The 17,453-nt window shown below is 32.5% G+C and overlaps 1 protein-coding gene across 3 annotated transcripts in view; it reads left to right on the plus strand.

Moving 5' to 3' along the window:
• Adgrb3 (adhesion G protein-coupled receptor B3) overlaps nt 1-17,453 on the plus strand; it is a 673,514-nt gene that overhangs the window by 366,784 nt on the left and 289,277 nt on the right. For all 3 annotated transcript variants that reach the window (XM_015487894.2, XM_015487895.2, XM_048805610.1), the window contains 2 exons: nt 6,968-7,117; nt 7,841-7,916. In XM_015487894.2, the coding sequence (XP_015343380.1) occupies nt 6,968-7,117; nt 7,841-7,916 (226 nt within the window). The remainder of the gene's footprint in view (nt 1-6,967; nt 7,118-7,840; nt 7,917-17,453) is intronic.

Raw genomic sequence — 17,453 nt, forward strand, 5'->3', positions numbered from 1 at the left:
GTGGCTTTGGATATACCCTGTGTGTCAGCATTATTAAATGCCACAAAGTGAGAGTGATCTGAAAGAAAGCTTTTTCAAGGGGTCTTCCACCAGAGCACCAAAGCCTGGCAGAGAGACCTCAAGCAGAATGCGGAAATGCATAATTCTGCCCAGGCTTTGAAACTAGTAATGGAAAGAGAGAAAGAAAGAAAGAAAGGAAGGAAGGAAGGAAGGAAGGAAGGAAGGAAGGGAGGAAGGAAGGAAGGGAAAAAAGAAAAAGAATGTAAAGCTCACTCACCAATTAATTTACAAGTTTTTCTATCTTTATTCTAGAAAATAATATGTAAAATAATTAATTATTTAAGTTTTAAGATATGATATGACATTAGCAAGTAAAAAATGTAACTTTAAATTACCAGAAGGTTACTTTTTAACTGCCCATATAGTGTGCCTACTTCTGAGTATCAGGTAATCCTGCTTTCTCTCAAAAAATAAAAATCGCTGCCTTGTCATGGAAGGACATTTCTCATTCACATCTGAGTTCAAAGCCTCTGGGGTTTTGGGATCCAAACTACATACTGGTGGTGATGGAGGGGATCTGGCAGAGTTCTCAGGGCATGGTTGTCTTGGCCAAGCTCCTGCCAGCTGCTGTTTCCAGAGAAATGAAGGCTGTGTGTCACAATCCATCAGTCCTGTTCTTTCTCTGTGGCCCTGACATTCCAATCCTGGCCTTTTAAGAAAGAAGATATGGAGTGTATGAGGGAAGTAGAGTGGAGAGAACAACTAAAAAACTATCTTTAGAAATGTCTGAATGTTCCTATTTAGACCACTTCACCAAATAGTAAAACTGGTTACAACACAAAGACTATAGTAGACAAATTAATGTGCATGTATATCTATAACCAGTGATTTGATAATCACCATTCTTCAGTGGTATCTAGATTTGAACTCCTGATGGACATGTAATTGTTTTATTGCCTCAAATGGAATTATTGCATCATACTCAATGAAAAATATTTACATAAGGCAATGTTGTCATAGAAGGAATTTGGTAAATACTTGGTGAATGAATCAAGGAATCAGTGAAAAGTGCCAAGCTCCTGCTTGTGTTCAATTAATCTCAGCTGTCCTTCCCAAATGCCCTATTTTACTTGGAATCAAGGATTGCTATACAAATACGAAAAGCATGGCTTTTTAAACTGCTCAATGGCAAAGGGGTCACCACATGTAGGCTTGGCTCGGTCCCTCTGTGTTTGCTATGAACACATGAAAAAAAAAACTTATAAGTACTCTATTTTTCCTATAAGTACTTTCTAACACAGAGCCAACACATCATCTTCCCACACCACCCCCATCCCCACCCCGCTGCCCCTGCTTTTCGGACAGGATTTCAAAACTGTAGGTTAACAACTAGTAATCTTAGTGATGTCTTCCACAAGCAGTTCCATTTTGGCAACTGGGCAATTTTCTAATAATGATGAGTCAAGATCCAGTTTGTAAATATGAAAATTATGAAATCAACATGAAAAATGATGCAACCTTCATATATATTTTAGGAAAATAGGTATAACCACCCCCCCCCCAAAAAAAAAGGAGGGAGAAGAACAGTCTTTCAGGAAGACTTTAAGCAACTTTGATATTCTCTTACACGTTTGTTTATGGTTATGAGGGGCCCTTGCCTGGGTATTTCCTCTGATCATTTACATTGAGTGCTACAGAATTTATCTCATTGTATTAAAGAGTTAGGTGGATGCTTAAAGGTCGGGTTTTTGAAGTGCTCTTTGCAGTTCGTGGTCTCAGCTGCAATGGAAATTCTGAGTTTGTCATTAATGATGAGCAATTCTCTTATTCTATGAAGCAATATATTTTTAACATTGTATATCTAAGTAAACCAAGAAGGCATCTATCAGAATAAAGAAGGAGAAGGAGGGAAGAAAAGAAGAAGAGAAGGATAGAAAGAAGAAGGAAAGAAGGAAGAAAGGAAGGAAGGAAGGAAGGAAAAGGAATAAAACTGAGTAAAAAGGAAACCTTATTCAACTCCTTAGGTGGTACATTTAAGTACTACAGGATGAGCTCTATTTATTCTAAATGCAGTTCCTGCCTTTGGTTATATGAATATATTCAACAGAAAGTTTTGAATATTTAATCTCTTGAGTAAGGTCTCTGAAGGACAACCAAAAAAAAATAATGTTTATTGCAAAAGTCAAATACTTCATCATAATATGGAACACATCGTGGCATAGTTTCCTTGAACTTCATTATGATAAAATCTGTTCCAGTGATGTTAGCCATCGTGATGTTACCTAGAACCCCCAGCTCCAGACACTGCCCTGGGTATACTGCTGTAAGCTCCTGACGGATACTCACTTCTTTATTCCTCTGCTAGCCCAATGAGGTAGTTGTTGGTATTATTCCCACATTACAGAAACATTGAGGCACAGAGAGGTTAGGCAATTGTATACTGGTAAGATGAATGTGGAATTTATCTTTCAAACTGACTTGAGAGACTGATAAGGTATTCTGTGAATAATCATATGAAATAGCAAGTATAAGCTGGAACTAGCTTGTAAAACTAGAAAAAACTCAGGAGCTGATTCCATGGCCCAGATCCAGAGTAGGCTCATAAACCACTCCAGAAGGCTGCTGTTTTCTTGTATTGTCCTTTGTCTGTTTTGCTTATCTCTATAGCCTTCATCCATACATTTTTACTCTCTTGCTCTCTCTTGTTTCCCTTCTACATGCCCTCCATTTCTGTCCACAATTCAGGTGAAGTGTCAAATTAATTAACTCCAGTTTTTACATGGAGCACAGTACAATGAGGACAGACTCCCCATCCTCTAGGACCTCCATAAAGGAAAGAGTTAAAACTTCATGATTTCCCTAATGAATAGGTTTCAAAGCACTGTCTCTCACTGATGAACCAAAGGAGTGATCTTTATTTTCCATGAAGAAATAGCTTATGTACCTTGAGGTCCGTCTGCAAAAATTCCCTTGTGCTTTCTGATGAACAGAAATCTATACTGAACCTGGGTTCTTTGAAAATGAGGCCAGTAAAAGGCACGATAAGCCCAAGGCCAGTCTGAGGAACTTAGTGGGACCCCATCTAAAACACAAAAAAACAAAAAAAAACAACAAGACATTTTACTTTCAAAGTATTGTATGCTGCATATACAGAGTCAAAATGAAAGTATTAAAATTGAAAAATGGAAGTGTGGCTAGTTTTGCTACAATGTTTATCAGTTATGTGTCACCTATTTTTATTACATAAGAAATCAAATCTAGTGTTGTAATGAAAACACTATACAGTGAATTTAACATAATTCTTGGTGCATTCTGAATGTTCCTGTTTGTTCAGGGACACAGTGCCCTTGAGGTTTCTTCTAAGTACTATAATCTTCTGTAAGAAAGGCATTTTTCGATTTTTGAAGCAAGTTGCTCTGTCATTGAACACCTACAATGATTGGATTTTATTCAGCAATTTTTACAGAAGCACAAATGTAACTGTGCACTTGGGCTTTGCATTGTGTCCCTTTATCAGCATTAGGCATGTATTTACACTAGATATCATTTAAGACATTTCTTTTTTAATCTTCCTTCTTTACTATTCACTTAACACCTTAGCTTCCCATTTCCTTAAAGGCCATGACTCTATCTAAATTTACCTAAGGATTTGAAACAGGTAATCTCCAAGAAGGGAAGGGATTGGGGACTGGATTAATCCAAGTGTTTCCTAAAGGGACTGAAAGAAATAAAAGTCATCTTTTAATAATTTTTGCTGAAGAAAAATTGATTGAAGTTAAAGAGGTTTAATTTTGATGCTGAGCAAGGTGGTGCAACCTGTAATCCAAGATACATTAGAGGCTAATGACTGAGGATCACAAGTTCAAGGCCAGACAACACAATTTAGTGAGACCATGTCTCAAATAAGGAAAATTTAAAAACGTCTGGGTATATATCTCAGTGGTAGAATAACCTTATATTCAATTCCCAATATCAAAAAAATACATACACACACACACACACACATATAACTTTGAATACTTCATATTTTAAAAAATGTTTACTGATAATTTGAAGGATAGCATTTGAATCCTATATGTCCATTAAATCACATTTTCTTTCTACTGTTTTTGTTTTGTTTTGTTTTGTTTTTGATACTGGTGATTGAACACAGTCACTCTATCGCTGAACTACATACCCTTCCCCACTTTTGTTTAATTTTGAAATAGGGCCTATCTAAATTGCTGAGGCTGGCCTTGAACTTGCGATCTTCCTATAGATTCTCCTCCTTTAGCCTCCCCAGTTGCTGGAAATAAAGCAAGTGCCAAAATGGCCAGCTTCATATTCCATTTTATAATGGTTTACTGAAAATATCATCTTATTTTAAGAAGAACATTGCTAAGAGAGTAGATTCCAAGTGTTTTCACCAAAAAAAGTATATGAAGTAATGCATATGATAATTAGCTCAATTTAGCTATTCACAATATATGCATATCTCAAAACATGTTGTATGTGATAAATATAAACTTTGATTTTCCAATTAAAACTAAATTTAAAAAATTACTCAAGAGACAAAACATAATTCAGTATTTCCAAAAACTCTCAAACCACTTAGAATTTACATGTTTATATATCTATTTGTGTTTATAATATCCACACACGTATACATGTATAAACTACATTCTTAGTATAATTAAGAAATATAGATTTAGTTTTATGCACTCCCTATACTGATGAATATGCAATTTAAAGAACTTGATGTGCAAATTAGTGACCTTAACCAATTTTTATACTCCTTTAAACTGTACTGTTTTCAAAAGTATAATTTAATCCATTCATATAACTATAATTTGACAGCTTCTGTACCTCTAAACAATGAATATTTCAAGAAGTGAATTACATGCCTTATACCACTAAAGCACTTTGTAAATCTATAAAGATTGTATTAAACTAAAATTTACCCAAGGTAAAATGACATAGAGTTGATACAGATATCCTCCATTTTAATTTTGTTGTATTATTTCATTTTAGTTATATATATATATAATATATATAATATATATATATATATATAGAGAGAGAGAGAGAGAGAGAGAGAGAGAGAGAAAGAGAGAGAGAGAGAGAGAAATTATTAGAACTCAGAGCCCAACCTCTTATCTCTGGTTTAATTTCCTTTAGAGCAAAAACTATTTTATATAAGAAAACATTCATTTATTTTTATCAGCTTTTTGTCAGAGAGATGATTTTGTCTAAACCTCAAGACAACCAAAGTTAGAATCAAAGAAATAGAAGTAGATGTACTTTGTTTTAGACATTAAATAAAGTGTAGACTGGGCACAGTGACACACAACTATATTCCCATTGATTCAGGAGACAAAGGGAGGAAGATTGTAAGTTCCAGGGCAGCTTCTGCAACTCAAGAAGGCCTTGTCTCAAACTAGAAAGGACAGTGGATGTAGTTCAGTGGTAGAGTGCCCCTGGGTTCCATTCCTGGTACCAAAAAATTAATAATAATAATAATAATAATAATAATAATAATAATAATAATATTTAAAATAAAGTTTAGGAGACACAATGAAGAATGTGCTGATCTTCCCATGCACAAGAGAATTTGTACTCTTTAGGACATTAGAGCTGGATTAATTATGAACATAAAAAGTATTTTATGTTAAAAATTAAACTAAACAATTATAACTATTATTCAAAAATAGCATTAAACATTCTTACATAGTTTATGCATTACCCAGTACCTTCTTTCCTTCAACATTTAATTAGAAAATCCTTTTTTAAGCTTAATATGTCAAATTACACTCAAAATGAAATCCCATCCTGTGCTGATAATGGATGTGTATAATAGCCTGAAAGAGCTTTAATGAAGTATAATTTCACTAGTGTGATGCAATAATACATAACCAATTTAATTTGAAACTAAGCCAGTGGTGCAGTAATATATTTATACAACTAATATTGTTAAATTCTTAATTTTCATCCTCTCTTGATTTAAATTACAAGTTCCCTTAAAATGAAATCCACTTAGGAATACCCTAATGATATTTTACTTTAGCTTTCCTATAGTGACAGCTTTTACAGTTTTTCCCATCATCTTTCCACTTAAATCCTCCATGGGACACTTGAAAAATTCATGTAGAAACAGCAGGAACCCATGTAAAATTTTACAAATTAAACTTCTTAATTGATGATTTTTATAAATCATCTTAAAACATAAGAACTTGTATTACACATATTACATATAATAAAAATACTCAGACATTACCAAACATATCATTTATGATTTTTTTCAATATCTATTAAAATGTTCATTGCTAGTAAAGACACAATCCTCCATTAACATATATATATCTTTCAATTTTAGGAAGAAGTCTTAAGATTATGTTATTATTAATCTATTTGATGAATGTTCTTGCACATTCTTATAGCTCAGTAGTTATGTCAATATTGGGGCTATAATCATTTGGCTGACAGTTCTGTTTCCCAGAACAATGTGGCTTTGTTATCCATGTCTTTATGGTACCCTATCTAATCCAAAATAAACTTGTTCTGATGATAATGTTCAGATAAAAAAATTATCATTTTGAAAACAAAGTAAAGATTTAAGTACAAATTTCAGTCTGTTAACAAAAATAGAGACTACAGTATGAGTGTCTAACAGTTGGAATAGAGACTAACTATGAACCATCAGTATGACAGCATTTGTTGGTACTTTCAGAATATTCATTCCATTATTGACCATTATGGTATAATTTCTGCTGAAAATAACACAAATCCTATATTGATAAAAGAAGGATTCAGCACCCTTAACAAAAAAAGTACTGTCTGATAATAATAAGTGTCTATTTTGCTGCTCCAGTATATATTATTTGGACTTGAACTTTATTTTGAATATGCTACAAGGTTTAATTTGATCAATTTTAATTACACTAAAAAATAAAGCAAGACTGTTTGACACTGTTCTTTCTTTTTTTAATAGTGGCTAGCATTCAGAAACTTCCGGCAGCTTCTGTTCTAACAGACATCAACTTCCCAATGAAAGGACGGAAAGGAATGGTTGACTGGGCAAGAAATTCAGAAGATAGGGTAGTTATTCCAAAAAGTATTTTCACTCCTGTGTCTTCAAAAGGTAATCACTACATAGTCTGAGTTTTGAACAAAACATTTCTGATGAAGTCATTTAATGAAACCCTAGGTGTAAACATTAAACAATTTTGACACAATTTACAGTCATGATTCCAAACTAATTTTGTAAATATAGACAACTTACACTTGGCTTACAAATCTCTGAATTTACTGAAGGAAAGGATCCATTAAAGTGAGAGGAAAACATACAAGTACAAATTATTGCATTATGCATACAAACTCATTTCTACTTCCGCCTCATGTTAAAATTTGCTTTGGTTAGAAGATATTATTTTGGCACATAGAAACAAATTTAGGGGGAAAAATTAAGATTTAAGACCATTTTAAGTAGCCTTTAAAATTAATGGCTATCATCAAAAGTGACATTGTAGTCTTAATTGTTGCTTTGGAGACTTTGATCTTAAAACTGAAGGCTACAAAAGAAAAATCAGCTCTTTTTCTTCAAGTCATTGGGTATTTAAACTTTTAAATGCAACTATAGCAGATTCTTGTCTCAGCCTCTACCAAAAACATGTCTTATAGTAGTGTAATTAATATGCAGAGTGTGTACTCAAACTGCCCCATGCAGAGTTAGAACACTTCTCAGTACCTAGCAGCATCTTTTTAATAGCTGTACTGGAATCCCCTTGGGATTAACAGATTAAAGTTTTATAAAACAGTATTTTTCTTGCTGTTTTCCTAATATTTTTAATTTTATTCTTTCTAGAATTAGATGAATCATCCGTATTTGTTCTTGGAGCAGTCCTCTACAAAAATTTAGATCTCATTTTGCCCACTTTGAGGTAAGCTACAAATTAACACACTGTTGCAAACCTTATAAATTATTCTAAAATGTGATTATAGTTCATTCTATGAAAATAGTCAAACAAGCCTTGGTAACACAAAGGGCTTTTTTTGTAAATGAAATAGAAAATATCAGCTTATCGAACAGGTTATTAACATATTATGCATTTCAAAACAACTAGGGAAGATAATTTTGGTGTCTTATTGTAGCCCTGCAATTTTTTGTACCTAATCATGACTTGCCTAAAGACTAAAGAGTGAAAAGAAAGAACTCAAGTCTCTATAATAGAATGGGTCATTGTAAAATTAATCTGTCTTCTTGCTTTATTTGTACTTAATGATAGTGTTCATCAACTTTACGTGAAATTAAAGGAGTACTGGGATGACTGGGGAAACATGCTTTTATTCTTCATTTGCACAAGATCTCAATTAGCTTCAAAATATATTTTCAATTACAGGGACATTAAGAGAAAATGCTATTGTTCAATTAGATAACAGTTTTGGAAGAAATCCATTGATTTCTTTTCTGTCAGACATTTAAAAAAGCAAGTAGTAATTCAACTAACATTTATGTGTTCTGTTGTCTGTCTACTTTGCCAAATCTCACAGAAAACAAAATTCACATCTCCTTGGACAGTGATCCTATTACTGACGATGATCTGTTTCCTCCACACCACCTCATTTTGGAGGATTGATACAAAGTTGTATTTTGGTTAAACACAGCCATAGTTGTGCTGAGATATCTCCCCACACTTTCATAAATAAAGCAAAGATTTTAGGGAGGACAGCATATGAATGATATGTACAGTTATGCCAGTGCTACAATGTATACTCTAATAAATAAAAACAATTACAGTTCCATCCAGCAGCAAAAGGCCACCCAAGGAAGTGACAATGACTAGGCATGACTTTTGGAAAAAATCTCTGCATGAAGCACATGATTAATGCAAGAGGTGAATTATCCCAAGTCCTTACTGATGCAAACCTTTTCCTCCTTCAGCCATAGAGACAATCATGGGAAGTTATATTTTCTATAGTGTCCTCTGGCTGGAACTGGACTTTGTGAACTTGGATATATTTGAATTTGGTTGCATTTTGTTAATACAATATTTTCAAAATTAATAAGTTTACTCTCAACTTTGCTACTGGTTTTATTAAAATACATTGTTATATATAGTCACAGATCAAAATCTTTCATAGTTATAATGCTACCTTCCCTCTAAAAGGAAAAAGAGGAGATATGTTGGAAAGAAAAAGCTAGACCCTTATTTCCATAGGGAATTAATTTATGTAGGGTTTAATTTTTAAGAGTTCTAGACTAGACATAGTCTTAAAAATCAGGACTGATTAAAAGATTTCAATGTATCATGACAAGAGTTTTATAAACTTGTCCAGTCACCACACAATTCAATTCAATGGCCTTCATTTCAACTTAAAATAAAAGCACATTTATGTGTAACAAAACTAATAAACTCTTTGTTCCTGAGGGCAAGAGTAAATGCAAAATAATTATTCAACATGAAATGTTTTTGATTACGAGTTTCCCTCTAGATATCCAACAAAGTTGCATAATTAACTTTGTTCTGTTTATCATAGAACTCATTCACCTACACAAATGAAGTCAAATTATCCCACATTTTATGAATCCATGAAGTCAAGGAAATTGGAAATTTATCTAGGGACATCAGTCTTTTCTGTAAAAAGAAAAAAGAAACATTCAATTATTGGTTGCATTTTTTTTTAAATCATGGGAGGAACAGGTGTCACTTACAGTGTATGAATATGCTAATGGATCCATTGTGTATAATTTAATGAATAGAGCAGAATAGTCTAGAAGAACTATCCAAATACCACCTGAGACACACAGGGATTCCAACAGACTCTTGGGCAAGTCACTGAAATTTTTTCATGTGAAAATTGAACTTAAATGTTCTTCCCAACTTCAAAAAGTTTTAGGATTGGTCTCCAGCCCTTAGATCAAAACAAACTACATATATATACATGTGTATATATATGTGTATATGTATATACACATATATATACACATACTATGTATTTATATAAATATATAAATTAGTATATATATTTATACCAATATATAAATATATAAAAATATTCATTTATTTATTATAATTATATATTTGTATAACTATATAAATTAATATATATGTATGTTTATCCAACATATAAATATATAGTATATATATCATATGATATAATGTATATTATATATACTATATAGTATATATAGTATATATTATTTATGGAATATATAAATATATAGTAAATATTAATATATTTATATACTAATGTATGTAGTGCATATTTATATATTAGCATATATATTATATATTTTATATATTATATATTAGTATATATTCTATATTACATAATATAAAAATATATACTATATATAATCAGAGATTTCTTTTTTCATATTTCCTTTTTTTAATTGATTTTATTTTTTAAATACATGACAGCAGAATGCATTACAAATCTCATTACACATATAGAGCACAATTTTTCATATCTCTGTTTGTATATAAAGTATTTTCACACCAATTCTTGTCTTCATACATGTACTTTGGATAATTATGTCCATCACATTCCACCATCATTTCTAAGCCCCTGTCCCCTCCCTTTGCCTCCCACCCCTCTGCCCTATCTAGAGATCATCTATTCTCCCATGCTTCCCCTCCCTACCCACTATGAGTCAGTCACCTTATATCAGAGAAAACATTCCGCATTTTTTGTGGGGGGGATTGGCTAACTTCACTTAGCATTATCTTCTCCAACTCTCTCCATTTACTTGTAAATGCCATGATTTTATTCTCTTTTATTGCTGAATAATATTCCATTGTGTATATATGCCACATTTTGTTTATCCATTCATCTACTGGAGGGCATCTAGGTTGGTTCCAGAGTTTAGCTATTGTAAATTGTGCTGCTATAAACATTGATGTGGCTGTGTCCCTGCAGTATGATGTTTTTAAATCCTTTGGATATAGACTGAGAAGAGAGATAGCTAGATCAAATGGTGGTTCCATTCCCAGTTTTCCAAGGAATCTCCATACTGCTTTCCATATTGGCTGCACCAATTTGCAGTCCCACCAGCAATGTATGAGTGTGTCTTTTTCTACATGTTCTTAGGTTGAAGTCCTTTGTAACCTCTGTATAAGAATTAGGAATATTTAGTGAATATAAATTTACAGTTAGAAAGAAAAAATAAGTCTTGTACTCTATTGCATAGTAGCATGACTATAGGTAACAATAAAATATTATATATTTCATAAACACTAGAAAAGAATTTTGAATATTCTTACCACAAAAAAATGATGTTTGGTATGATAAATATGCTAATAACCCTGATTTGAACATTACACAATATATCCACTACAAAACTTCACATTGTTCCTCATAAATAAATGCAGTTATTATGTATCAAGTAAAAACAAAATACTTTCAGAGATAAACATAAATATGTATACCCACACATACTTTTTATCTACAAAGTTATTCAGTAAATATAGATACCATAGAAAACTATATTCATATTAGGTCTTCCACCAGAAATAATGACAAAAGATGACTAAGGATGAAATGTTAGTTTAACCCTAAGTACCTGTATGAAAACATGAATGGTGTAAACATACTTTGTGTGCAACCAGAGATATGAAAAATTGTGCTCTTTATGTGTAATATGAATTATAATGCATCTTGCTATTACATATAACAAATTAGAATTTTTTAAAAAAAAATTTAAAAAATGTTAGTTTAAATAATCTTTAAAGGTGAAATACCTGGTGTTTACTTATTTTCTGTTAACTCATACAAGAAATCATGACCACTAAGCACTCCCAGTATTGTTTTTCTAATTTTCAAAAAACATCTCCCAGAAAGTGAGTATCCCAATGACAGATCTGCTAAGTAAAGAATACATCTTTTAACAGACAAGTGTGATATCTTTGTGAGTCACTCAGCAAATTTACTGGTGGAATTTAACAGTACAATATTAATTCTTTTGAGTCTCCTCCAATCTTAAGACTCCCAGAACAGTGCTTACTAAATAATAAAGGGTCAATGAGTTTTTTTCTGGAATAATTAATTATCTTATGTGCTAGAATGTCATGTCTAAGCCAGTCTTTTAAAGTAAGGCATACAGTCACTTAGTATTTAAACTATGGAAATATCTTAGGAACAAAGAAATAAAATACACATATCCTCTTGTTTTATTCTGTTAGTCTGTGTGAACTGAGCCCAAAGAGAAAGGGTAATCTTCTTTCTTAATGAAAAAATGTACAATTTTTTTCTATATGTTTAGTTATTGTTTATAAATTCTCATGAAATATTTTCTTCAGTGATCATTTTACTAATTATCTATTGAAATGTTTGGAAGCATGTTTCCCCATATGTCAAACAATATTAGATTTGCTGTTAGGTTCCCTGATTTTTACATGATGTTATATAATCATTTTAAAAATGATGCTTTGCATAATTTCCCTTGGGAGGACTATGAGGGAGGACTTAATATGATGTTTCAAATAAATATAATGTAAATATTTTTCTTCATACAAAAGCATAAATAATCTTGCATGTTGACTCTTTTTATTTAGGTACTTCTTTTCTCCTATTAGCCTAATATTCATTCAACTATTATTCAAGCTGCAATTTTTATTTTACTGTTTGAAATGAGATGAATTCAAATTGTTCCTTGAAGGAAATGTGTTCTACTCAAGTCTAAACTAAATAGGTGCCATTCTCAGCCTCTTATATTTTCCTTCTTCAGAATAATTTTTTAAACTTAAAAATTATAGAGCTATATGATAGTGATGTGCAACATCCTTTAGAATTTAATGTCACCTGGAATTTCGTTTCAAAGATGAGGTATCTATGATCCTTATTGCTTGAGTGACCTGCCTAAGATTTTATGTTTAGCAGGTAAATGAGTTCTAATCCAACTTAAGTCTTTGTTTGGAAACCAGGACTTTCACTGTATCTCTCTGCCTCTGTGCTGCTAATATTGATTGCTTTAAGCAATAAAATCCATGCATTTATTTTATAGTGTGTGAATATACATGAGTCTGCAAAGCATCATGTAAGGCCCAGAAGGAAGTGACCATGAGTGGAATGTGTCAGGGAGCTCTGAGATTGGCCTAGGAGCCCAAACCTGGGCTGTTAAATTTGAGGCCTAAATTTCTTATACCTTTCTTCTCCTCATGACCACTTACATGCCTGACAAAAGAAGGCTAGCCAGTCCAGATCAGAAGGTGAAACACCATCACAGAGAGCCCTCTCACATCAAGAATTCAAACATCTTCAGCTTGGCAAGTCCATAAACTACTGTGAAAATTTTAACTCATAACATTTTTGGAGGCCAACCTGATTACATTAAGAAACTTAAAAATGGATTATCATTGATATGGCAACTCTAAATCCAAAAATTTATCTCAAGGAAAAAGAATAGTATTTCCAAACACACACTGAAGCCAGGAATTCAGAAAATAGTTGTAAACAATCAACTCTTTGATTCATTTAATAAATGCAGTTTCCAGTATTGTGGAAAACCACAAAACTTCTCAGTAGGTGAGCAGTATGTAATTTCCCTGGTAAGACACATGGAAAATGCAACCATGTTTTCTGAAAACAAACAAACAAACAAAATACATTTCAATGTACCCATTAGCATATGAGATAATATGAAGAATCTAACTAAAATTACATAAAAATTCTACTCTAATATTAATATGCCAGGAAAATACAGATTAAGTAAGAACTACAACATATTCATAAAGCCAAAGTAGTTGGAAAATTACCTTTGAAATAGTAACAAATTTCAGTCAGGCATGGTGGTACACACCTGTAGTCCCAGAGGCTCGAGAGGCTGAGACAGGAGGATCGAAAGTTCAAAGCCAGCCTTAGCAATGGCAAGGTGCTAAGCAACTCAGCGAGACCCTGTCTCTAAATTAAATACAAAATAGGGCTGGGGATGTGGCTCAGTGGTTGAGTGCCTCTGAGTTCAATCCCCAGTCTATACCTCCCCCCCAAAACTAACAAATTTCAATAATGCAAAATCACATGAATTTCTAACAAGCACATTAACAATAAAGATAAATGATACTGAACTTTTTATATATTTATGAAATTAATCATTTGAGTTCCAAATATTAAAGGAATTAGACACACACAGAAAAAGAAAATGAAATAAATACTCTTGGAAACAAACAAGAACACCAGAACACACTGAAAACCCTCAACCTGAGCAGTCAGCATTCTCAAGAACATGTGTTCTTTACTTTCAGGACCTAAACTTTGAAGCTTCCTTCTTCTTTCTCAGTATAATAAAAAATACTGTAATTGTATGACAATCTGTATTTTAGAGTTCCCTATCATAAAGACATTATGAATTAAAATTGTGCACAGTGATAGCAAATTGGCATGAAAGTAGTATAAAATATTACATAGGAAGAGCATAATTAACAAAAATCTGGGCTTAATTTGGCCATACCTTTTTTGCAATTTTGTTTTTTTAGTTGTTGATGGATCTTCATCTTATTTGCTTATTTATATGTGGTGCTGGGAATCAAATGCAGTGCCCCACACGTACAAGGCAAGTGCTCTACCACAGAGCTACAACTCCAGCCCCTTGGCCATACCTTTTAAAAGGGAAAATAAATCTGTGATCACTTAGCAAGCCAGTGATTTTAAGTGCTGTATGTTAAAAAACTGAACTAATTCTAATTAGTTTCAAAGGTCTAAGTAGCTGAGCCTTACTTTTCAGTAGCCATGAGGGAATTTTAGTTTTAAAAATGAATATATATTTCTTATTTTTAATTTTGTTATATAGGACAACAGAATGAATTAAAATTCATATTACACATATAGAGAATAATTTTTCATATCTCTAGCTGTACACAAAGTAGAGTCACATCCTTGGTGTCTTCATACGTGTACTTAGGGTAATACGGACCATTGCATTCCACTCTTTCCTACCCATATCCTCCCTCTGTTGCCCTCCCTCCCTTTTTCCTTTACCCTATCTAGAGTGCATTTAATCCTGCCATCCCTCCCTCCCCCCCCCACAGCATAATATGAATCAGCATCCTTAAATCAGATAAATCATTTGGCATTTGGCTTTTTGGGATTGACTAATTTCACTTAGCATTATATTCTTCAGCTCCGTTCGTTTACATGCAAATGCCATGATTTTATTGTCTTTTAATGCTGAATAATATTCAATTGTGTATATGTACCACGTTTTCTTTATCCATTCATCTACTGAAGGGCATCTAGGTTGGTTCCGCAGTTTAGCTATTGTGAATTGTATTGCCATAAACATTGATGTGGCTGTATCCCCTGTAGTACTCTGTTTTTAAGTCCTTTGGGTATAAATCAAGGAGAGGAATAGCTGGGTCAAATGGTGGTTCCATTCCCAGTTTTCCAAGTATTCTCCATACTGTTTTTTATATTGGCTGCACCAATTTTCAGTCCCATCAGCAACGTTTGCGTGTGCCTTTTCCCCATATCCTTCCCAACACTTATTTTTGTCTGTATTCATAATAGCTGCCATTCTGACTGGAGTGAGATGAAATCTTAGAGTGGTTTTGATTTGCTTTTCTCTAATTGCTAAAGATGTTGAACATTTTTTCATATATTTGTTGATTGATTGTATATCTTCTTCTGAGAAGCATCTGTTCAGTACCTTGGCCCATTTATTGATTGGATTATTTGGTTTTTTGGTGTTAAGATTTTTGAGTGCTTTATATATCCTAGAGATTAGTGCCCTATCTGATGTGCTTGTGATAAAGATTTGCTCCTATCCTGTAGGCTCTCTATTCACCTCACTGATTGTTTCTTTTGCTGAGAAGAAGCTTTTTAATTTGAATCCATCCCATTTATTGATTCTTGGCTTTAATTCTTGCGCAATAGGAGTCTTATTAAGGAATTTGGGGCCTAATCCAACATGATGGAGATTTGGGCCTACTTTTTCTTCCATTGGGCACAAGGTCTCTGGTTGAATTCCTAGGTCCTTACTCTACTTTGAGTTGAATTTTGTACATGGTGAGAAATAGGGGTTTAATTTCATTTTTTTGCTTATGGATTTCCAAAATGAATATATTTTTCTTAAAGATTTTGATGAAGTCCCCTAGTTCCCAGAATATTTGAAATCATCAATTTTATTTTTGCTTCATTTAAATTGGGGATGTCATTTAAAGCAATTATGAAAATACTTAATTTTGAAGCTATATGAATGATACATCTAAAAATGGAAAAAATACTGCAGAAATTTTAATAACTTTCATTAAACCATAAGCATAGTTTTACATATTTTATGTGGCTACCCTTTATATGTACCCCTAATTCTGCTGTTTCCTCCACTAAAATTTTTCCTGGAATATCACATTACATTTTTTATTATGGTAAAAACACAATAGAATTTACCATCTTGACTATTTTTAAGTGTGCAGTACAATAGTTATCTGTGTACACTTGTTGTGTTACAGTTGTCTAGAACTTTTTCATCTTGCCAAATTGAAGTGCTATTCCACTAATAAACAAATTTTATTCTCCATTCCCTCCAGTCCTTGGCCACCACCATCTACTTTCTTTTTGTAAGTGTTCAACCACCCTAGATCTCATATTCATGGAATCATATAGTATTTATCCTTTTTGTTTTGTGATTCATTTATTTCAACAAGCATGATGTCCTGCAGGTTTGTCCATGTGGTAGCATGTGACCAGATTTCCTTCTATCCAAGGCTGAATATTCTTTATATATATATACCAACTTTTGGCAATTATGGATAATACTTGATGAACAGGCATGCAAATATTTCTCGAGGGTCTTAATTTTATTTATTTTGAGTATATTCAGAAGTGGGATTATAGAATCATATGGTAATTCTACTTTTTACTTCTTTTCAGAAACTTCCAATACTGTACTCCAAAAAGTCTGCAACATTTTACATCATCATCAACATTATACATGAATTCAAATTCTTACCAACACTTGTTATTTTGTTTTCCGTTTTTAATAGTAACTGTCCTAATAGTTGTGAGATGATATATTATTGTGGTTTTGATTTGCATTTCTCTGACGATTAGTGATATTGAATATCTTTTCATGTGCTTGTTGCTTATCTGTGTAACTGCTTTGTAGAAATAACTATTCATATATTTTGGCCATATTTTAATAAGATTATTTGAGGGATTGGATTACTGTTGAGTTATAAGAGTTGTTTTTTGTATTCTGGATATGACCCATTATCAGATATGTGGCTTAAATATATTTTCTCTCATTCTCTAAGTTAGTCTTTTACTCTATTATTTTCTTTTCTGAACAAAGATTTTTTTTAAGTTCAATATAATTCATTTGTCTTATCTTTTATTTCGTATATTCTTGGTGTCATTGTCAAGTAATTGTCAAATCCAATGTCATGAACCTTTTTTTCCCTTTTTATTTTATTTATTAGTTTATTTATTGTGTGTGTGTGTATGTGTGTGTGTGTAGGGGTTTTATTATTTTTAAGTTTTACATT

This window comes from Marmota marmota, unplaced genomic scaffold, assembly GCF_001458135.2.
Source record: "Marmota marmota marmota unplaced genomic scaffold, marMar, whole genome shotgun sequence".
NCBI lineage: Eukaryota > Metazoa > Chordata > Mammalia > Rodentia > Sciuridae > Marmota > Marmota marmota.